At 36.2% G+C, this 23,797-nt stretch overlaps 2 protein-coding genes across 3 annotated transcripts; both read left to right on the top strand.

The window, feature by feature from the left end:
• Positions 1–631: 631 nt before the first annotated feature.
• ccdc15 (coiled-coil domain containing 15) lies at positions 632–5,807 on the top strand. Its single transcript, XM_073861028.1, has 10 exons — positions 632–1,087; positions 1,338–1,487; positions 1,815–1,982; positions 2,068–2,184; positions 2,265–2,447; positions 2,563–2,664; positions 2,772–2,875; positions 3,901–4,095; positions 4,551–4,699; positions 5,505–5,807. The coding sequence occupies exons 1-10, from the start codon at positions 905–907 to the stop codon at positions 5,603–5,605; spliced, it is 1,452 nt and encodes a 483-aa protein (XP_073717129.1). The 5' UTR covers positions 632–904; the 3' UTR covers positions 5,606–5,807.
• Positions 5,808–6,964: 1,157 nt separating this feature from the next.
• On the top strand, positions 6,965–23,154 carry slc37a2 (solute carrier family 37 member 2). 2 transcript variants are annotated; one of them, XM_055200405.2, is made up of 19 exons: positions 6,965–7,588; positions 8,229–8,310; positions 8,401–8,491; positions 8,624–8,702; positions 8,786–8,921; positions 10,934–11,010; positions 12,078–12,244; positions 12,676–12,713; positions 13,937–14,074; positions 14,986–15,076; positions 17,038–17,100; positions 17,210–17,295; positions 17,614–17,662; positions 17,869–17,942; positions 19,011–19,089; positions 19,361–19,458; positions 21,964–22,028; positions 22,227–22,255; positions 22,808–23,154. In XM_055200405.2, the coding sequence occupies exons 1-18, from the start codon at positions 7,533–7,535 to the stop codon at positions 22,228–22,230; spliced, it is 1,473 nt and encodes a 490-aa protein (XP_055056380.1). In that variant the 5' UTR covers positions 6,965–7,532; the 3' UTR covers positions 22,231–22,255; positions 22,808–23,154. The 2 variants fall into 2 exon arrangements, with proteins under 2 accessions (XP_055056380.1, XP_055056379.1); XM_055200404.2 differs by lacking the exon at positions 22,227–22,255.
• Positions 23,155–23,797: the final 643 nt, after the last annotated feature.

Raw genomic sequence — 23,797 nt, 5'->3', positions numbered from 1 at the left:
GAATTAAACAAAACATTAAATTATACTATGTAGTGATATTTTTAAGTTTAATTACACAGAATTTATGATAATGTTTTTCATAAAATATCATTAAACGGGGGCCCCCTGGCACCATCGCCGGGGCCCCCAATTTGAAAACCACTGTTAAAGACAATGCTATTTTTTTTTAAAATATAGCCTAACATCTATAAATATACTAAATGTTTTATTAAATATAAAAATGCTGTTTTGAAAAGTTTTTTAAAAAGTCACAAAGAGTAGCCTAAGTGCAAACATTAACAAACAGAAAAGTCATTGTTAAAGTCAAAAAATATTACCTTTCGTCTCGTGTGCTTTTAGATAGTATTTATATATTTCATCGAATTTTTACAAATCAGCTTATCGATAGCACTTTGTTGAGCCTGAAATTTGGGAGATCGTTCTTATTATTTTCAACATTAAATTGACCAAACTAAATATGTTGTAGTCGTTGATAATTTAAGTTTTGATGGTAATAAACACGGAACAACAATGAGCGGACACTGTGTTCCTAGCCGAACATACATTTTAGAGCACACCAAGGGCGGGGCTCTAAGCAAACTGCTACGGTTTTTATTGACGTTATTTTAGACGAATTAAATCAAAGCCTTACAAAGCAACAGCCAATGGAATTTGTAATAGGCGGGACTAAATGGATGCTAGCGTCATTGACAACGGGTATGATTTGATTCGAGTTGAAGTTTTGAGTCTATTTACATTTTAAAACATGATATTTTGCGTCGGGAAAATACTTACTTTTGGCGAAACCTTGTTGAGAAATGACCGCTGTCTTGCTTTGTAATGTTGTCTGAACGCTTGCTGAGAGTAGCAGCTATTCATACTACACAGTATTTACCAGGGTGCACACATCGAGTGTTTAAAGAAAATGAATCAACCACGAACAACTAAAGAAAAGTGTTCGATAACACAAAGGAAGCTTGTAAAAGAAAACAAAAAGTTAAGCTCAGGAAACGTCAAAAATGTTAAAGTTTTGGCAGAAAGGAACCCGGCTGTGGCACCTGTTGGGGCTTGGGTAGAAAGTGGACATGAGTGTCAGGAACATCCCGAGGTAAGAAATTATAACACTATATGACTAACATAGGCATCTTAAATTATAGATCTAAATGTGTGTTTAATTTTACGCAGCACTGCGCTGATCGATCTATGTATGACGTCAAAATACCAAACCGCACGAATTACTCTCGCGGTACTCTGATGTCATACTCCGATCAGTCTGCGCAGCGCCTCATAACGTCGAACAGCTTATATTTCAGGCAGTTATATGTGGTAAAATGTAAGTAACTGTGTTTGTTTGACAGATGCGTGCTTTGCTCACAGAAGAGCTTTTAGAGGAAATCCGACAGGATAAAGAAGAGAATCTGCGCAGATTTCAGGATGCAGTTCGCAAACGCATATCTCAACAGGCTCGTCTGCGCAAACGACAGCAGCTGCTGAAATCATATGAGACCGTAAGAAATCTGTTGGGTTAAATGTATTTTGGATATAAACAGCTGCCCTGTTACTTTTTAAAAACGATAAAGAGGGAAAAGGGTCGCCAGTTCTTTAGCTGAAGAAAAATATTAGATATGATGTATATAAACAATTTTTAGTCTTGACTGCATGTGTCAAAAAATATTTTAATTAGGAAATTTTCTTACAATACAGTTACATATGCATCTGCCAAATGCACAAGCTTTTTGCATACATTTTTATCAGTATTCATCCCTGTGTCTTTACTTTAGTGCTTATTTGTCACCAACAACCACACTTTCTGTACACTGTCTTGGTAATTTTAGGTTGAATGTGAGGGCAGAATATTTCAACAAACCAGTAAAGTAACCCAGCATCTTACAGCACAGAAAACTCAATTGCCTTCTTGGTCTCATGACCAGCTGGCCATCTGCAGCCCCAGCTCTCGCTGCTTCAGTACTCAGAGGATGGATGCATCTGATCAACATACACATGTATGAGTATTTACTGCATCAGGGCATGAATCGTGTACTCCCATATGGAGCATTCTACATGTAAGTTGCTTATTTTACTTTTCAGGTCAGTAAAGTCCTTAAGCAGGTGAGACGAAGACTAGCCACGTGTCAAACGGTGCAAGACGGAGATGAACTTTCACAGCTACCTGGTGGAATATGGAAAAAATCTTCGACAAGAGACGTGAGTCATGTTTCATGCAATTTTTAAGACCTGATGTTCAATGTTTTAGTATTAATGTCTTTGCTATTTGCTGTAAACAGAAAGCTGAATCACACATTTTGAGAGATAATGAGGATTGTACAAGTACAGAAGGTGCAAGTGATAAAGAGAAAAATGAGCAGGGCGTTGACGCAGAAGAGAAGATACCATTGGTATGGCAACACGATAAGGCTTCGAATTTACACCACCACAGAAGCAAGACCGTAACTTTTCAAAATGATATGGTGAGATGTTGCGTTGATAAAACAAATTAAACTCATCATATTATATGATATGATATGATGTGCTATTATGTTCAATACTTAAGATGACATAAATGTTCATGTATAAATGTTTTAGGTCTACGAGAAGTTGCTAGGGGAGCCAGATCTAACTTTTACAGACTTTAGAGCTTCCCAGGTCCTATGGCCTCGTGATAATCAAGAGGAGCTGAAGAAACGGGTATCTTGTTCGAATTACTATTCATACATTTAACATTTATAATAGTCTACTATTAGCGTTTGTTCAGGTGGAACAATAACCGCACAATAAATGCTCATTTGTTTCAGAGGCAGTCTGAGTTCCTCATGTACCGCCGTCTCTTCATGGACATTGAAAGGGAACACGTGAAAGAGCACCAGAGGCACAGGAAACATCTGAAGAGAACGGCTAGGTTGAACTTTACCCCAAATTTCACGTGACCTTTTCTACCGCAACATCACATTGACATGTTCCAAACTGACTGCTATTTTCATCTTTCTATTTTTCAGTCCTTTCCACATGATGATTGCTTGCTTCTCTATTGTTTTCTCTTCTGCACCAGTCAGACTATGATAAATAGAAATGATAAATATAGTAACATGACTGATAAGATCATGTAAAATAGCTTAGGACTAAATAAAGGTCCAGGACTATTAAATTTAGGAATACAAACATTTCTGTGCAGATACCTTAAATGATCTAGTATGACATCTACTGATACTGATATATACCATTATACCACGGGGCTATTGAATGCTTTATTCTGATTGGTTGAGAAATGTTTCACCACGGGTATGGATTATTTTTCGATAAACGCACACTTGACCTGTCGAATGTCTTAATATAACCACCGGAGCAATAACTGTGGTAAACTGTGGTATATGCAGAATAATTGACTTTAAAATAATGCACACCCGCAATGTAACAGCACTCCATTTGCCGCATTACCACCTTGTATTATTTTCAAATAATTCAACGGCCCGTCGTCAATTATTCCTTACATCCAGGGTTGCCACGGGTCCTTGAAATCCTTGAAAGTTTGTGAATCTGGGGAAAAAAATTCAAGGCCCTGGGAAGTTTTTGAAAATAAACATAAATAGATAAAGGTCGTTGAAAGTGCTTGAATCTATTTTGTGCAAGAAGTTTTCTGAGGAAAAAATCCATATTATTCCCTGTGTAGTGTACTTTTTAAACACACGTGCTAAACTGGTAGTTTTAAATGCTTATATCTTCTGTATGCTTTTTTAAACAATCGGCCAATAGTGGGGGAAAACTTTTATTTGCTGATACCAATTATAGGCCGATATATCGGTGCATCCATAATTAAAATAAATTTTGATTACTAAGCATTTTTGCTAAATGGGCATTTCGGTGTTAAATACTAGGGATTGTGAAACAAAACCATTGAATTTATGGATAACGTTTTGGTTTATGTAGGATTAAGAATGATAAAGAAGAGCTGAGGAAAGCCGAGGAGATGAAGATGGAGAGGCAGCGACAGCAAGAAGAAGAAAGAAAAGAAATGGCAGAGAGGGAGCGTTTGATATTGGAGCGACTGAGATTAGATGAGGAAGAGGCAGCAGAGGAGGTGAAAAGGAGAGAAAAGACAAAGAAAAGCAAAGAGACCAAAAGGTATGTGTTGCTGATATTCAGCTCTTTTCAGAATGTTTAATTGTTTCAAAGCTGCTTTACAGGAATAAAAACAAGAGAAAAATCAGAGGATAACAAAAGTAGCAAAGTACTTATTAAAGATCAAACCTAGTGAGCAGAGTATTAATGTAAGGCATTTCTAAGTTAAGCATATATCAGCTGACTCACGAGGGGTTGAAAAAAATTCCTAGGAGAAAAACCCAGTGGAAAAAAAGCCCTAGGGAAAACAAACCCATAGAGAGAGAGCCAGACAAAGCTGATCCTATAGAAGATATGTTATATACTATATTATACAATTTCGTTGGAATTAAAAAATGTTTATTAAATTTAAAGGAAGCAGGGCAGACATAGGTGATCCAGTAATAAAAAAGTGTACACGGCATTAAAAACTGTAAACACACCAAATGTAAGTTGATGCTGTAATGTTTCTGAGACAGGTACATTGATGCTTTGCGAACTCTAATGAAAGAGAAGTTGGAGAAGGATAAAGTAGATCTGCCACCTCTTTGTTCCTGTGGAGACACGTTCTGGGACACCCACCCTGACACCTGTGCCAATAACTGTGTCTTTTACAACAATCCAAAAGGTGAACTGCTTGCTTAGTTTGTATAAAGAAATAGTTAACTCATTCCCCGCCAGCCTTTTTTTAAAAAGTTGCCCCCAGCATTTTTTTGATTTTCACAAAATGCCTTCCAGGAAAATTTTCATCTTTAAATGTATAAACATACAAATATATCAAGTGAAAGCCCAGACCCACTGCTTTCAAACAAACAATGAAAACAGGGGAAAAAACGTTTCATCCTATATCCTATATTCACCTCCTCAATATATTAAATTATATAGAACGTAAATTGATATTTGAATTGGATTGGGTGCATATAAACTGTACTTTCATAGTCTTCAATCAGATTGAATCCAATTGGATTTATCAAGTATCATTGAGGCAAAATCCTGCTCTGTATGATTGTATACTTAACTATAAATATGTTCTGACTGGCTGTTGAGGTTTTGTCATGGAGCATTTTGGACAGACAAAATCCTTATTGCTGGAATCTTGTTACATCTTGCCTAGTTAGGACACTGTATTACTCACAGTAGTATGACTTGACATTCAGTATGTGTGAGACCTCTGTCGCACTGTTGACATCTTTTGTTTTTCCACTTTGCCTGATGTCATAAGCTATAAGTATTTTTACAAAACCTTGTGAATTTTAATCATCCGATTAATGTTTTTTACAACATAGAATTAACCCTTTTTTTATAAGACGACAACAAATAGTTTATACCCATACCCTCTGACATTGGTAAGATTCTTTCCAAAAATATAGGTGATCAGCCTACTTTTGATTTATTGATATTAATGAATTATTTATTTATTTATTTATTTGCAGTGTACGGTCAAACTCTGCAGTCCGTCATGCTAAGCTGTGATCTAAAGGAAGGAGGTTTTGGTCACTATGCTTCTACCTGGAAGACACCCTCTATGTTTTAGGATGTCTATATTTTAAGATTGGAGACAACCACAGGAATTACATGTCAATAATTTACTGAGGTTTAATTTTTTATGATTATAATTTATGTTTATGATTTTATTTGGTTCTATATGAAACCAAATACCTCAATGTGAAAAGATTTTTTACTTAACTTCTTTTACTTTTGTTTTTAAAAATAAAGATATGTTTTATTGTACAGCATTTATTTCTGATGGCTTTCTGACTATTGCCCTTAAAAAAAACCAAAGTGTAAATATTGACCTGATTACAGTATCTGATACAGAAGTTAGTAAATGATTGACAGACAGACATTATTTCTGTCTGTGTAAATGAGGAAGCATTACATTTCATTCCAGACAACACTGTCCCAAATTCCAGTCAAATGTTATTTTTAGTTAATCGTCATAATTGTAGGTTTATCGGCTTTATTTGGCATACAGCATAACAACGTCAGAATTTGCTTATTAATATTTTTTTAAGGAATTGTAACATTTGTAGTTTGCAACATGCTGTTTCACACAATAGATATGAAGATTACATATAGTCCAAAACACACAAAAATAACTTTAAAGTTAAATTATTTTTTACTATTATTTTTATGCCACAGTACAAAATGTACATTTCAATTATTGTATTGTTAGTTTGTTCCAAAAGTATATTTAATGTATGTGGTTTATTTAGAATTTAATGTAATTTATAAATGTAACATTGCACATTTTTTCTCATAAATATTTTCCTCATAAATAAATAAATAGCTGCATATATCGTTCTTTACCTTCCAAATTACCGGTAACATTTTAAAAAAGTGTACTGCGCAGGCAGATTTGCATATGACATCACAGTTTCGCGAGAGCGAATCGAAAGCTGTGCTTTCGAAGTGCTCTCGCGGTACTGTGATGTCTACGCCGACCGGACTGCGCAGCGCCGCGTGATATCCAACACACCTTAATCGGAAGGCTGCATACTTCATCAAGCCTGGTTTATTTCAGATATCTGAGCATTACATTCGCAAGTCATAAATATATTACAACAATTTACGATTAACTACGAATAATAGTGAACTTTACACTCGTTAATGTTTTGAAATAAGACAGTCTTGATGACGTATGCAGCCTACAAATGCGACCTCCGGAGGCTGCAGCCTTTGAATTGATAACGGGACTACAGTCGGATGACGTCAAAGCACCGCGAGAGCGATTCGAAAACCATACGTAGAAGTCTAATTTCGACTCGCTCTCGCGGTACTTTGACGTCGTCTGCCTGTCAGTTCGTGCGACACCTAATGAAAGTATGCCAAACCGGATCTCCCAGCGAAGGGTTAATTTCGTCATTCGGTGACGTCATGGCGTATCACATGTTCACACAACATCAAATCCAGTATGCCTCAGCCCGCCTGCTTTGGAAAACAGGGGGAATATGGCGACAGTACCTTAAACAGAGTCCTACGGGCTAAAGATCAATAATGCTCATGTGATGTTTTAACACGGGTAATAATAGCAACCGGCGTTTAAACCAGACGGACCACGCAAAAATGGAAATCTTTAGAAATTCAAAGCGTTTTAAGTTTTTTCCACACCTGGAATTAGGAAATGACAACACGTCTTGGATACTTTAAATTGAAAAGCGTCTTTTACATCTGGTTTAGGATTTCGGCGAACATGATCATACGGACTCGTGGTTTTAGCTCGTGAGAATTTTACCCGATTTTGAAAACAAGCTGATCTGAGACACGAAACGCGATTAGTCAGCTTGTTTCGCTGTATATTTTAGTTCTTGGTTTTTCTTTCTTTGCGGAGATTTTTAGTTTTTTGCGTTTTAACGTTACACTTTTTATGGGAATGGATTTTTATAAATAATTTATACCGTCGGTAAATTTTTTAGTAAAGCGATTTTTGCAAAAGGAGACGAACAAAGGTACCTGTCAAAATGAAATCCATCGCACCGGGCATCAAACTCATCACCTCCTTCTCTAGAGACAGCTGGTAAGAAGGCCCATGTAAACATTACATATATCACTTACATATATCGTACTTTGTACAACTAACATTTCTGTCTTTTTTATGTATTTGTCCCCTCTTTATGAGAGGTTTTATATAGCAGATATGATCATTGATTTTTTTTAGACACTATTGATTTTTAACACTGCTGAAAGGTTCGTCATTAATGATCAACAATGTAAGCTGCAGTGAAAAGTGCAGTGAAAAGTTGCAGTGAAAGCAGTACAGTATGAACATTGTTATATTTTTTTTTAAATAAAATGTTTTATAATTTACATTTACTTGCATAGTAATCATAACTCAAAATCTATTAAATGAAATAAGGCTATCTCAGTCTTCAACCACAAAACTGTAATCTAAATGTCACGGGTTTCTCTTTTGCTAAATGCATAGATTTACTCTGTTACGCGTTCATCCCCTACAGGAAATGAAAAAAAGTCATACAGAGGCTTCAGTGTATGTGTGTGTGTTTGTCAAGTATGTTTTCCTGTCAGTCACGTAATGCGGTTTCATTTCTGCTAAACTTGACTGTGGTGTTTTTGTTTAATAAAGTAAACACAACTTTCCCCAAACACAACGTAACGTTTCACACCTTACTAATGTAATACATTTCCTATTTATTCAGGTACAGATTCTTCATCCTCGTGCTCACGTTTCTGTTCTACACCAGCTACCACCTTTCTCGAAAACCCATTAGTATAGTCAAGGTAATAAAAAAGTAAAGAAAGTTAACTAAATGATAACTGGGTAAATCATTACATGTGATACTTTATCAAATATCTTTTGTGTTTTTACAGGGTCAACTGCACAGAAACTGCTCTAATGTCATTTATCCGGCCGACCTCAACATCACTAACAATGACACCTGGTGTGACTGGGCACCTTTTGGTGAGTTTTAGCCTTTTTCTTTACATTCTTTTCATTTTAGACAACATTAGTGCATTTTTATCTGTCAATGCCTATTGAGATCCTTATAAAATAAGGAATAATTGACCAGTTGTAATTTCTCATTAATTTCAGACCAGAACAATTACCAGAACCTGTTTGGAGTGTTGGACAACTGCTTCCTCGTTGCATACGCAATTGGCATGTTTTTTAGGTATAGTATTGGAGTTTCTTGGTTAAAGTTGGAGATATTACATGTTCTGCTTTAAATATAACGCTTTTTTGTTGCTTTTTTAGTGGCATTTTTGGAGAGCGATTGCCGTTGCGTTACTACCTGTGCTCAGGAATGCTTCTCAGTGGTCTTTTTACTGCTCTGTTTGGTCTGGGGTTTTACTGGAAAATCCATTCTTTGTGGTATTACTGCATTGTTCAGGTAAGATACTTGACCTTCAGTTACCCACATTACTATTCGTCCAGATCTTTTCTACTCTTCCAGAGCCTTTGTCATATCCAGACTGGAGTATTGCAATGACTAACTTTGCTGTCTTCTAGCAAATGCAACCAAACTCATTGCCATGAGTTAACTTAATCGCACATTTCTATCAGTTCTATGTTAACCTTAATTTAACAGTTATCAAGTTTTTATACTCTAATCAACGTGGGCGTGGACAAATACGGATGCTTTTTGCAAATGTATGTTTAATGAAAGAGTCAGCAAAAATTATTTTGCAAAAATTCAAGTTAAAGATTTTTTAAGGTTCAAAAACAAAACTGCATCCATAACTTAAAATTAAAATCCAAGCTTTGAAATCTTTAAATCAGTTTAGCATTTAGGACATAACACCTCTCAGAAAAGGTACAAATAAAGATCATTTTAGACGTTAGATGACAATTTACTGTGTTACTTTGGGGTTTACACCAAACGTGAGTTCAACGATTTGCGCAAGTAGATTAAATACAAAGTCAATGCAAAGACGCGACGTTTGCCGGGAAAACACTCGCTATTCGCCTGAAACGCGTCTTCGCCCAAGTTGAAAATATTAAACTCAAGCAAAAAATACGCATGACACGAGTTAAACCCCGCGAGAAATCAAGAGCGAGTAACGTGCTGCTACGCTGCAAGCGCAAGTGAGTTCAATGTTAAGTTAGTGTAAAGACGCGTTGAAGCATGTCTATAGGTTTTGCGGCGTGAATGAGGCATTTGGCGTGGTAGACCTGCGATTCATGCACAGCTTGTGCGTGTACTACGGCTCTGTGATCAGTAGGAAGTCCTTATCAATCTAAAATCATTATGAGTCGTTTATAACGTGAAATTAAAAAACACTCGTTAAATAAAAATCATTCAAAACCTGAAACAATTTGAAGAACAGCGTATAAATATTCCTGTAGACATTTCCTGGAATAGCGTTTGTAATACTACTTCTTCTGTGGCACAAAGGGCGTTTCTGCACAAGAGCGCCCCCTGGCATTCGGATTTGCCGGGACTTCACCGTAATTCATTAAAATTCATTAATTGAGAAAACGCGCATTTGCATGGTTAATCGTTACAGCCCTACGCGCGAATGAAGCGAGTAAACTCAAAATGTTCAAGCGGCAAACTAGAAGCGGTATACGCGAATTTGACGCCTCTAACGCAGCTGGTGTGAACCCACGGTAAGGCTGCGTCTCAATTTATCCAACAATGTGCAAGGCCAAGGGTCAGAAATTGCGCGTTGCATTAATCGCACGTTAATAAAATTTTGTTGCATTTACACAACAATAAAGTGTCTTACAAAAGTTAAATCAATATTTTGTTTTATGTGAATGAGTGGGTAAAATGGTTTTTACATCTTTTTGTAGAAAATTCCCGACTATACAAGATCCAGTACTTTTTTGTTGGTGAAAAATGTTTAGTATGTGTTCCTTGGCCTTATTTCAGCAACTTTAAAAAATGTTAATAACCACACATAAACATAATTTACTTAAAAATAAAAACATGTACACAGTACACATTGTCTTCTATGTTGTTCATCTTTCCCTAGTTACAACTTGTAGTCTATGCTCTATGTTAAATGTTCTCTATTTTGTAAGTCACGTGCTAAATGAATAAATGTAAATGACCCGAAATAAACCCAACAACTAGGTTGAGTCACAAGATTTTATTGTTTGAACAAAAAAACAGAAGTGAATCTTTCTATGTGGCATATTTCTTGTCAGAAGAGAAATTTGAAAGCATTTTGTATATAAAAAGACATTATACACAGCTGTATTATTAAAAAGCTATGCATGTTGTTAAGCTTAAAGTATTTCTCTTTGTATAGTCAGAGTTACTTCATAGTTATGTCTTTGTGAGTCATATGGCTAGCACATGACTGAATCAGCATTACTTTAGGTCTTAAACATGTCGAGCTCATGTGCAAGGCTTGCTGATGAGCTTGTTTTTTCTCTTTTGCTCCTTTCTCACAGGTCTTAAATGGGCTGGTCCAGACTACAGGCTGGCCGGCTGTGGTAGCATGTGTTGGAAACTGGTTTGGGAAGGGAAAGTAAGTGACTGTCACGCTCTGTGGTGCTTACTGTGTAGTTTTGGTGTTAACGGTGCAGATTTGTGTCTGCATTGACATTTTCCAAAAACAATTAATGCAGATTTTCACACCTGCTGTCAGGACATGTTACAAAACGGTAGATAATCATTACAAATTGCTAAATATTTTGAAGCTTTTCTAAAAAAAATTAAACTGTGCTTTGAAATCAACATTAAAATCCATTTGCAACTAATTTCACAAATTTTACTTCTGAGACATTTTTTTAACATTTTAAAGGTCCCATAGAATGTAAAACTGTATTTATTTAGGCATATATAATAAGAGTTGTGTACATGGTAATGACATATCATAATCCTCAAACACAATTGTTTCCTCCTTATGTAAACCTTGTGCATGCAAAAGACCGCCGGAAACCGTCCAATTTCAACATAACACCAACTGTGACATCACAGTCGTGATTTATGCCCCAACATTATATTATTAAGTACAATGTTGTTACAATGCTAAAAAAACAAAGTTGTGACTGCTGAGTTAATGCTATATGCTAGATAATGCTATATGCTAGCATTTAGGCTAAAGTTCTACTGTTGACGTTACAGTTACGTTTTGTAGGTCAATACTGAGAAAAAAAAACTAAATTTATCACTCAGAAATGTCAATTTCCAGTCTTAGAATAATTGATTATTCCTGAAAATCTGTATCTTCATCTGATACAGACTCAAACATAAGGTCTGTTTGTACACACACAGAGCTACTGAACTGATCTGTGAAACAGCCAATTAGAGCAGAGCTCAACATTATTATTCATGACCCTTTCAAATAAGATAATAATAATAGACCATTTCAGTTGGGGACAAATCCTAGGGTTGTAAATGGACATGTAAAACATGAAATTTTTGCACGTATAAAGTATCGAGAACAGTTTAACATATTGTATCAATGCATTCTCTGGCACCTTTAATGTTTCCCAAAAATATATGTTTGCAAATAAACCATAAAGATTGTTAAAGGAAATGGTTAAGTTATCAGGTTGTGCTGTAAATCTGACTAATCCTCTTTGCATACAGGCGTGGATTCATTATGGGAATTTGGAATTCTCACACCTCAGTGGGAAACATTCTGGGCTCCCTCATTGCTGGGGCTTATGTTTCGTCTGCGTGGGGCTTGTCCTTCATTGTGCCCGGTATCATCATCGCCTCCACTGGAGTCCTGTGCTTTTTTTTCCTGGTTGAAAGTAGGTCGTTCTTGTTATGCTGGTGGTGTGCATATTGTAAAGATATAACTGGGAACATAGAACAAACTAAATGATAGTATTGCAAACAAAGTTATCAGAGCTTACGCATAAAAGGGCGTGCTGAAACATTAATGTTGGATTTATTACCAATTTTGACTTTCAGTATTATTTAAATGAAATAAATAGTTTTCAAATGCTTAGTTTGTCATTTACATTTATGCATTTGGTTAACCAAAGCGATTTACAGTGCGCCTGGGTCGTGGGTTTTAAGAATTTAAAAGTATAGTATAAAATAAAAGCATCTGCTGAATGCATATATTTACATTTTATGAAGACATAATTGCAATTATTACAACCAGAGAAAACAAATAAAAAATTTTCGTGTTTTACTCGAGTATTCTTTGCCTGACGCCATGCTTTGTGTTTTATAGAACCTGAAGATGTGAACTGTTCTCCCCCACAACACCACGTGAGTTATTTAACACTTTGATATTAGTTTGCTACATTAAATGTCTGGTCACATAAAGGGTTTTAAATAGGGCTGTCAAAAGATTAATCATGATTAAAAAATAAAAGTTTTGTGTTTGCATAATATATTTGTGTGTAATTATTATGTATATATAAATATTAGGGGTGTGACGAGACACTTAATCCACGAGACGAGACACGATATTAAGTTAACGAGACGAGATTTTCAAATTTTTTAAGAAATCCTCCATGATAAAATGAATGAATGGGAATCTGAAATTATTTAAAAAATAAATTAATTAATCTAGGACTGTCCCTAATAATTATTTAATTATTTAATAATTATTATAATAACACGATGTAACCTTGCTCTCACTTAAAATGTGTCCCCACATTTAGTCCTTGAATTTGAGGGTATTGCACCTGGAAAGTCCTTGAAAGGTCCTTGAATTTGAAGTTAACTAAGGTGTGGAAACCCTGATCACAGTAATATGTAGCCTTTGTAAAAAAACAGCATTGTGTATTATGACACATGCCTGCAGGAGGCGCTAACGAACCCCCTTCTGTTACTCTGACTTTAGATGCTTACATGTAAACCTTTAATATTTGTCCAATTCTATACAATGATACAGCCACTGTTATTTTTGAGCAAGGATATGCAGAGATAAAATCATGTAAAGTCAAAGTGATGGTTTAATCTGCTGAGACGCTTCACATCAACAGACAAACACAAAGTGTCTCAGACTAACATTATTGGAAACACAAAGAAAAAAGCACACGCAGTAAAAGACAGAATATAATGTATGCACATTGCACTGGAAAAGGTTTAGCTGGAAACTTAAATTTATGCTGGTATTACGACAGTGGCCGTTTCTCAAACAGAAAGCTGCATCCTCCGGAGGTCGCGTATGGAAGGCTGCATGTGTCATCAAGCCTGGTTTATTTCAGTAAACTAAGCATTACACTCGCAAGTCATAACCATATTACAACAATATGATTAAATAAACATAATAATTAATTAGACTTCCATAATATTTGTTTTTTTTCTACTATGGAAGTCAAAGGGTACCGCCAACTGTGTTTATCAGTTATCTTCTTTTGTGCTCAACAAAAAAAGAAACTTATAAAGGTTTAGAAAGACACAATGGTGAGTAAATGATGACCGAAATTTCATTTTTGGGTGAACTGTCCCTTTAACAGGTTTCTTTACGTTTCTATGTTTAGGAGAGTGCTGAGAAGGAACCTCTCCTGAGGAACTCATCCAGTGTTGAGGAGATCTTCAGCAGTGAGTCCTCCACAGCTGTGGAGCCGGTGGAAGAAGATACGCAAGCCATCAGCTTCTGTGGGGCACTCAGGATTCCTGTAAGTCATTTTGTGATGACGTGAAGTTGGCCAGTAAAGTACAAGCTAATACAAAACAGTCACACCCACATACAACCCATGGAAAATCACAGGAAATCATGCTTGGTTTTATGCCAATGTTTTTGGATGTCACATTAAAACGTAAAAGTTTTTTTTTTATTGCAAGTAATGATATTGAATTATTGTTATTAAAGGATTACTCCACCTTCATAAAAATATCTAAAAATTTACTCATCCCGATGTCATCCAAGATAATAGTCTTTCTTTGGTCAGTCGAGGGGAAGTTCAGTTTTTTGAGGAGAACATTTCAGGATTTTTCTCCATATTGTGGACCACAACAGTTCAGTTTCAATGCAGGACTCTAAACGATCCCAATCAAGACATAAGGGTCTTATCTAGTGAAACCATCATCATTTTCGCCAAAATAATTAATAAGATAAGACCCTTATCAGTCCTTTCAGAAAAACTGAATTTTTTATGATTGTTGCGGGCAAATATCCTTGATCTTCAGGTTTTCTTAAAAAATGTGATGGAATATGTCTCGATTGGGATCATTTAGAGTCCTTTGAAGCTGCATTGAAACTGAACTGCTGTGGTCCACAATATGGTGAAAAATCCTGAAATGTTTTCCTCAAAAAACTTTATTTTTTCTCGACTGAACAAAGAAAGACAAAAACATCTTGGATGACATTGGGTGAGGAAATTATCATTATTATTATAACAAGTAACTCAATGTTTTATTATAAGAGCCACATTGGCTTTTCCAATGGCTAAAGTTTTCATTTTAAGCCAATTTTCCAAGGAAGGTCCGATTTTGTGAACACATGAAAGGTATCAAAAAATGTAGTTTTTTTTCATCTTGCATGCCAAAGGTGTTTTTTGTTTTAAAGTATGTTATATTTATGTTACAGGGTGTTGTGGAGTTTTCCCTGTGTTTGCTTTTTGCCAAGTTGGTCAGCTATACCTTCCTCTACTGGCTTCCTTTATATATTGCTAATGTTGGTAAGAATCCTACATCAAGTGCTTTTGCAAACACTAAGGCTGCGTCTAAAATCGCGTACTTTCGTACTATACAGTAGGCAAAAAGCAGTAGGCGAGGCGAGTAATATGTCCAAATTTATAGTATTCGAAAAACAGTATATGAAAAGTACCAGAATGACCTACTACTTCCAGCAAGATCCCGAAGTTTTCATTTAATGAACTTTTTACTATCCCTGATCCCCAGGAGAGGAATTATCCAACGAAGAAGACGGCGAAGGAGCGTATTTCTTTTTTTTTATGCTCTTAATGCGCCTCTATTTAAAGGAATATTCCATTTTCTTAAAAGAAAAATCCAGATAATTTACTCACCACCATGTCATCCAAAATGTTGATGTCTTTCTTTGTTCAGTCGAGAAGAAATTATGTTATTTGAGGAAAACATTTAAGGATTTTTCTCATTTTAATGGACTTTAATGGACCCCAACACTTAACACTTAAAAGTTTTTTTCAACAGAGTTTCAAAGGTCTATAAACAATCCCAAACGAGGCATAAGGGTCTTATCTAGAGAAACGATTGTCATTTTTGAGAAGAAAAATAAAAAATATGCACTTTTAAACCACAACTTCTCGTCTTCCTCCGGTCCTGTGATCCGCCAGCACGACCTCATGTAATTGCGTAGTGACGTAAAAAGGTCACATGTTACATTTATGAAACGCACATTTGTGTACCATTTTAAACAATAAACTGACACAAAGACATTATTTAGTATCTTTTGACATACAATAACATCGGAACGGTCCTCTTTCTCCACACTTGTAAACACTGGGGCGTAGTTTTAATACATCATCCATGACCTCTTGACGTGATGACGTGTTACGTGGTGACGTGTTACGTGAGGCCGCGCTAGCGCGTCACAGGACCGGAGGAAGACGAGAAGTTGTGGTTTAAAAGTGCATTTTTTTCTTACCCTTATGCCTCATTTGGGATTGTTTAGAGTCCTTTGAAACTGCAATTTTAAACTGCATTAAAACGGTTAAGTGTTGGTCCATTAAAGTCCATTAAAGTCCATTAAAGTGAGTAAAATCCTGGAATGTTTTCCTCAAAAAACATAAATTCTTCTCGACTGAACAAAGAAAGCCATCAACGTTTTGGATGACATGGTGGTGAGTAAATTATCTGTTTTTTTTTAAGAAAATGAACTAATCCTTTAATGCCTTCCAGAAAATGTTCTTCTTTAAATATATAAACATACAATATATCAAACAAGTATCTCTGTTTGCCTTAAGGGAATACTTCATTGGGTAAGAGCGCCACCTGGTGGATAATAGCGGAAATACGGATTGGCAGGGAAGCGTTTTCTCTTAATTGACGAGTATCAACATGGCAGATGTAGTATGTCCGAATTTATTCATACCATCCTTATTTATACTATATAGTCAATCCCTCCAGAAAAACTTGATTTATTGCATGATCAGCCAAAGTCCGCATATTTATGCGAGGCTGCATTTTTTCCAAATACGACGCACTTTCGCCGCATTAATTAAAGATTTCCGCGCACAAAATATGATTTCATAAGTTGAAAAATTTTGCATTTACTTCACACAAGCGCAGCCGTGTCCTCTGTTGCCATGAGAACGTTATGAAGTGACGTGATTATGTGACGTGAACATCATTGCAGCTTTTGCAAGTTCCTTAATTTTCGCAAATTCCTGCAATTCCATCACATAAATTGCATAAATATCCCGCATAATCCATCGCATTTTTTTAAGAAAACGTGCCGCAAAATCAAGGATTTTTGCCCGCAAGAATCACAAAAAAACTCTGCGTTTTTCTGGAAGGACTGTATAGTACCTACTGTTTTAAAGGTCGATTTCATCTAATTCAGTACCTACTGTCACAGTATGCGATTTCGGACGCAGCCTACGATAAAAAAAATCTTTACTATGACACTGGAAGAAACTTAATATTGTTCTTTTCTCAGCTCATTTTGATCCCAAACACGCTGGGGACTTGTCGACTTTGTTCGATGTCGGAGGAATTGTGGGTAAGCGCATGGCGTGAGTCAGCATATGAGCTGGTTTGCTTCGTCTATCAGATATTCAAACATGATTTGTCATGCAGATGTTCAGTAAGGTTGTGTTTTTCTATGTTAGGTGGCATCGTGGCTGGACTGATATCTGACTACAGTGGAGGCAGAGCTACGACCTGCTGTGCCATGTTGATTATTGCTGCTCCTATGGTGAACTTTAGTTTTGCCACTTTGTGCCAGATGTGAAATTATTCATTCACTTGGTTTATGGGTCGTAAATGTAATCTTTGTTTGATTGCGATTGTGTCAACTGGTGCTGGTTTGATGCAGATCATCACCAAATAAAGACACGCTCGCAGCTACATGCTGATCGTGGTCTTTTTGAGACTGAAGTATTTGTCAGTACATGTTGAAGTTTGCTGGGATTTTTGACAGACATCTGAAGTCTTGTGCCCAGAACAGCCACAAGCTTGAGTTTGCATGTGAATCTGTGCAAACGCTCATGGATGTTTGTTTTTCTTCCTCAAGCTCTTCCTGTACAATAAGATCGGAGAGAACGGCTTGCCGACGACCATCGGTGAGTGTTGACACCCCTAGGCTTATAGTGATTGATATTTTTATTTAAATTAAAAGATAAATAATCCACTCGATAACAGCAAGATTAGTTATATCAGTCAATATCAGGGGTTTATGGCCATTATACACTTGTGCATTATTCAAAGGTCCCACGTCAATGTCCGTAAATAACACATGTCTTCTTTTATCTTCTGTAATGGCCTATAGGCATGTTGCTGTGGTGTGGCGCTCTCGTGAACGGACCCTACGCTCTTATCACCACCGCTGTATCAGCTGACCTAGTAAGAACCGGCACTTTTCCACCATGTGATCTTCACATGGCCATGTGTTTAAAAAAATAATAGACAAAGGTTGGAAATAGACAATGACCTTTAAAGGAATAGTCAATTTTCTTAAAAGAAAAATCCAGATAATTTACTCACCACCATGTCATCCAAAATGTTGATGTCTTTTTTTGTTCAGTCGAGAAGAAATTATGTTTTTTGAGGAAAACATTGCAGGATTTTTCTCATTTTAATGGACTTTAATAGAGCCCAACATTTAATACTTAACACTTAACAGTTTTTTTCAACGGAGTTTCAAAGGACTCTAAACGATCCCAAACTATGCACAAGGGTCCCATCCAGCAAAACGACCGTCATTTTTGACCAGAAAAACAAAAAATATGCACTTTTAAACCACAACTTCTCGTCTAGATCCGGTTCAGCGCGACCTAACGTAAATGCGTAGTGACGTAGGGAGGTCACGTGTTACATATATAAAACGCACATTTGCGGACCATTTTAAACAATAAACTGACACAAAGACATTAATTAGTATCATTCGACATACAACAACGTCTGAACGGTCCTCTTTCAACACACTTGTAAACACTGGGGCGGAGTTTCGCGTTCGTCCTCTGTGACTTCTTGACGTATTGCGTGGGGTCAGCTGGCGCATCACGACGGGACCTAGATGAGAAGTTGTGGTTTAAAAGTGTATATTTGTTATTTTTATTGTCAAAAATGACACTCGTTTTGCTAGATAAGACCCTTATGCCTCGTTTGGGATCGTTTATAGTCCTTTGAAACTCCGTTGAAAAAAACCGTTAAGTGTTGAGCCAAGTATTAATTGTTGGTGTCCATTAAAGTCCATTAAAATGAGAAAAATCATGCAATGTTCTCCTCAAAAAACACAACCTCTTCTGGACTGAACAAAGAAAGACATCAACATTTTGGAAGACATGGTGGTGAGTAAATTATCTGGATTTTTCTTTTAAGAAAATTGACTATAACTCTTGCTCTCAATTAATGTCTTGTGATATAATAAGGTTTATAGGTTGTACATTTATTTTGCATTTTATCTTGCAGGGAACCCACGAGTGTCTCAGAGGAAACTCGAGAGCTCTGTCCACTGTTACGGCCATTATTGACGGCACTGGATCAATAGGTAGGCAGATAATGTCATTTAAATAAAGTTGAGCTTTTTATACAGTAAAGGAAGTCAAAAATGAAATCCTTTTTAGCTAAGTCTAGTTATAAATCAAGTTTTTCCTTTCCAAAAAAAACACTAAAAGTTGTCAGACTAAACATTAGTGTGACAAAATGAAGTTTGCTAAACAAAGAAGGGAAATACTTGAGGCTTAAGATTTGTTTGTTTTGAAAACACAAGACACTTTCTATAACTTTGTTTGTTGTGTAATGTGTTAAATGGCCTGTAGGTGCCGCTATAGGGCCTCTGTTGGCTGGGCTGATTTCTCCAACTGGATGGAATAATGTTTTCTACATGCTCATTGCTGCTGACATACTGGCTTGTCTGGTAAGGCATTATTTTTTTAATAATAGTTCATTTCAGTAATAAAATAGAAATCATGGTAACACTTTACAATAAGGTTGTATTTGTTAACCTTAGTGAGTGCATTCGCTAACATGAACTAACAATGAACAATACTTCAACAGCATTTATTAATCTTAGTTCATGTTTTTTTTTAGCATTTACTAATATATTATTAAAATGAAAATGTAACATTAGTTAATGCACCTTGAACTAACAGGAATAACTGTATTGGCGCTAAAAAGGATAGTTCAGCCAAAAATGAAAATTACCCCATGATTACCTCACCCTGATGCCACCAGAGTTACATATGCCAACCTTTTTCATACGAACACATATTCAGATATTTTTGAAAATGCTCTTACAATTTTGTATAATAGATGAATATGGGGTAATCCACACAGCTTCGCATTAGTAATACGTTACTTCGAAAAAGTGCGTACTAGTGTTGGGCGATATGCCCTATTTTGAGTTCATCCTATCGTTAGCCTGTGAGATCGGCGATACACGATAGCAGTTGTTTACTCATTTATTTATTTATTTATTTGTTCATTTTTACTCATTTATGACAAGTCACTTGATTGGTGGACAGAAAAGAAGCAAGGGCAACACTGTCCTCATGATCGCAACCTTCATAAAACTGATGCCATTAATCCATCTGCATCATTAAGTCCAGGCGCTCTAAAATTTCCTTCATGTCAAGGAGTGGGAACAACAAACTCGCTGGTTTTAACCCTCTGCACGCCTAACAACCTCTCTAGTGCAAGGAAATGTGACAGCCGCGCGTATTACAAGTTCAGGTGCTAGTTCATGCCGCATGCATTCAGGTCCGAGCAAGAGTCCAAGACACGCGCATTGAGTCCATGTGCGTCCGAGAAGGAATCCGCACGCATTATAAGCTCACTTGCGCAAAGTGAAGTCCACAAACCCTCTCATACGAGGAAAAGCACGCAATGCGCATGTTAATGTGAAACTATGATGATGATAATACCTATCGCCAACTATCGTCATGAAAGCCCGCTATTAGCGATATGTCTGACGATCGTTGATACACGATACTATCGTCACAACCCTAGTGCATACTCTACGCTCCTGAATGCGGAGGAGTCTAAAATGGCGACGTTATCGGAAGCTAGTTATTTTCGTTTGTAAAGTTTTAAATATGTGTATTTCATTAACATACTCAATGGGACACTACACTTTTTTTGAAAATATGCTCATTTTCCAGCTCCCGTAGAGTTAAACATTTTATTTTTATTGTTTTGGAATTACCACTTTTAGCATAGCTTAGCATAATTTGTTGAATCGATGACTGATTGAATTTAAAACTTGACTCTTCTGTAGTTACATCGTTTACTAAGACCGAAGTAAAATTAAAAGTTGTGAGGAACTATACTCTCATTCTGGCGTAATAATCAAGGACTTTGCTGCTGTAACATGGCTGCAGAAGGCACAACGTTATTAGGCAGTTCCCCAAAATAGTCCCCTGCTATTGAAAGTTACCAAGGGGACTATTTTCGGGCAGTTTGTAATATCACTACGCCTCCTGCAGCCATGTTACAGCAGCAAAGTCCTTGATTATTACACTAGAATGAGAGTTTAGTTCCTACCCATATCTGCCTAGAAAATCACAACTTTTAATTTTCTGTCGGTCTTGGTGCACAGTGTGACTACAGAAGAGTCAAGTTATAAATAGGAAAAATATCGAAACTCTTTGATTATTTTTTAGTGTGATGCTAATGGTCTAATCAGATTTAATGGATTATGCTAAGTTATGCTGAAAGTGGTGGCGCCAGACCCGGAGATCGGCTGGATGGATTCCGGAACGGTGAAAATCGGATGTTTAACTCTAGGGGAGCTGGAAAAATTTTTTTTTTTTTTTTTTCAAAAAAGTGGAGGGTCCCTTTAACCAGCATTAACTCTTTCCACACCAGCGTTTTAAAAAAAAAAAGTTGAATGCCTTCCAGAAAATGTTCTCCTTTAAATATATAAACATACAATATACAAAAGGAAAGAACAGATTTTCTGCTTTCTCTTTGTATCACCTTTCAAATATAGGTAGGTTTCAAAAATACAAAATTTTGAGCAAAAAGCAGAGATTTGCATTTTTGTGAAGGACTTTTGATAGAGATCAGATTCAAAGCGATGATCAAACCATACACAGAATTTAAACTGTTTGCCCTAAGCGGTTGCTTCTGGGTTTTATAAGTTGGGTAAGGGCGCCACCTGGTGGATAATAGCAGAAATACGGATTGACGGAAAAACTCGGCATTGGCAGAGAAGCATTTTTTTCTTAATTGACGAGTTAACTCATCAATTGCTGGGAAAGAGTTAACAAAGGTTAGTAAATGCTGAAAAACTATATTGATCATTGTTAGTTAATGCATTACTAGTGCTAACAAATACAATCTTATTGTATAATGTTACAGAAATCATAATAGACATTTCAGACTATTTGACGTTGGTCTTCTCGTGTGTTTGTGTCTGTAGTTGTTGTCTAGGTTGGTCTTTAAGGAGGTCAGAGGATGGTGCGGACACACTACAAGACAGAGAGGGTGAGCATCCATAATTTACAAAAAAAAAATTATAATTCGGGTTTTAGAAAATTGTTTTTATAGGTTTATTCAATAAACATAAGGTATTACATTAATTTTTAAAAGCATTAATATTCCATGTAGTCTCACAGTTAACTTGATGTCAATTCATGTTATGTTTTTACGTTACAATTAATGTGTTTTTGTTTAAATCTTTAGATGAAATAGCATGCACTTTGCCATTCCAGGTAAAAATACATAACATTTACATAATGTGACATCATTGAAAGATTACTTACTTCTAGCAAATTTATAACATTGATATTTTTAACTGAGGCTGCTTATGTGTACTTGACATTAATGACAGCCAAAAATATGGACCCGTCATGACCAAAGAGACATGGTACTCTAATTAATGCCATAAATATGATTCGGTTAGAAGTATTTTTAGCCCAACAATTATACTAAGAGGTTGTGACCTGCATTGGGATTTGTTAGCTTTCACTATATTCCCAAAGGACGGGCGGAAATCTGTGTGTTGAAGCGGAAAACATTTATGTCATCATTATGTCTCTGACATCATCGTACCTCTCAATCAATTCATCTCCTAAACAAAATCTTATGATGACTAAAACTGGCTTAAATATTAAATCATTTTCAGATGTATTAATAGACTCTTAAATGGTTAATTCATAATCTTGTGTTTTTATTTCATTGAGAGAATCTGATGTTTAATAGGAAGCATTTAATTTTGCTCATTTGAATGTGTTTGCTGTGGTCTCGTTTGGTCTTTTGTTTAGGTTCAAAGAGATCTGAGCTGGCCGTGAAACAAGACAATATCACACCTGTGGTGGAAAATAACCTGCAGCAAAACGACCAAAAGGGACCAAGGATTGAACTCTCCAAGCCCCAGGGTTATTTTATATGAAAATTGTAACATGACACTTTCATCTTATACTGACAAAAGAACAAAGCTCGGCTGCCGTGTTGAAGGAAGAGAGTCACACGCCCTCATCCACACGTTTTCCTGAGCTGGACAAATAAAGAGAGAATCGCTACGCTCCTTTATTTTAATACCGGATGTTTTAGTGCCGATGCCTAATTTAAATGTATCGTTTCCTAGCATTAAAATATGGCCATCAGTGTATTTGAACTTGTCTCTGTGATCATTCACATTATCAACATAAGCAGATCTGCACATAAGATACGCCTCTTGGTCATTCATGTGGTTGAATCTTATGTAAAGTTTTAGGTATAAAGCATCCCAGGAGAATCTGTGTGTATTTATATGAAGGACAAACAGTTAGGGCTTCTGAATATTGAGTCAAACAGAATAAAAACGGCATGTAGTAAATCATTTTTGGAGACAGTACTGAGTTAAACCCTCCAGGTTTGTCTTAAACTTTAATGATTTGTTTCTGCTGCATAGTACATTTTTATTAGTTTTAAGGGGACGTATTATGAAAATCTGACTTTTTGTGCTGACTTTTTTTTACTTTAAGTGCTATAATTGGGTCCCCAGTGCTTTTATTAATCTAGAAAATATGAAAAAGATCAACCCAGTAACTTAGTTTTGGTAAACCATTCTCTGCAAGCATGTGAAAAAATAGCTCATTTTAATTTGGCTCCCCTTGTGATGTCAGAGGGGGGAAATACCGCCCCTTAATCTGCACTATCCAACCAATGGCACTGCCATTTAGTGCAGATCAGCTAATTTGCATTTTAAAGGACACACCCAAAACGGCACATTTTTGCTCACACATAGTGACAATTATTATAAATTTTAATTT

The sequence above is a fragment of the Misgurnus anguillicaudatus genome, chromosome 22 (genome assembly GCF_027580225.2).
Source record: "Misgurnus anguillicaudatus chromosome 22, ASM2758022v2, whole genome shotgun sequence".
Taxonomy (NCBI): Eukaryota; Metazoa; Chordata; class Actinopteri; order Cypriniformes; family Cobitidae; genus Misgurnus; species Misgurnus anguillicaudatus.
The sequence above is the reverse complement of the archived record's forward strand: the minus strand, read 5'-3'. Positions and strand labels throughout refer to the sequence as shown.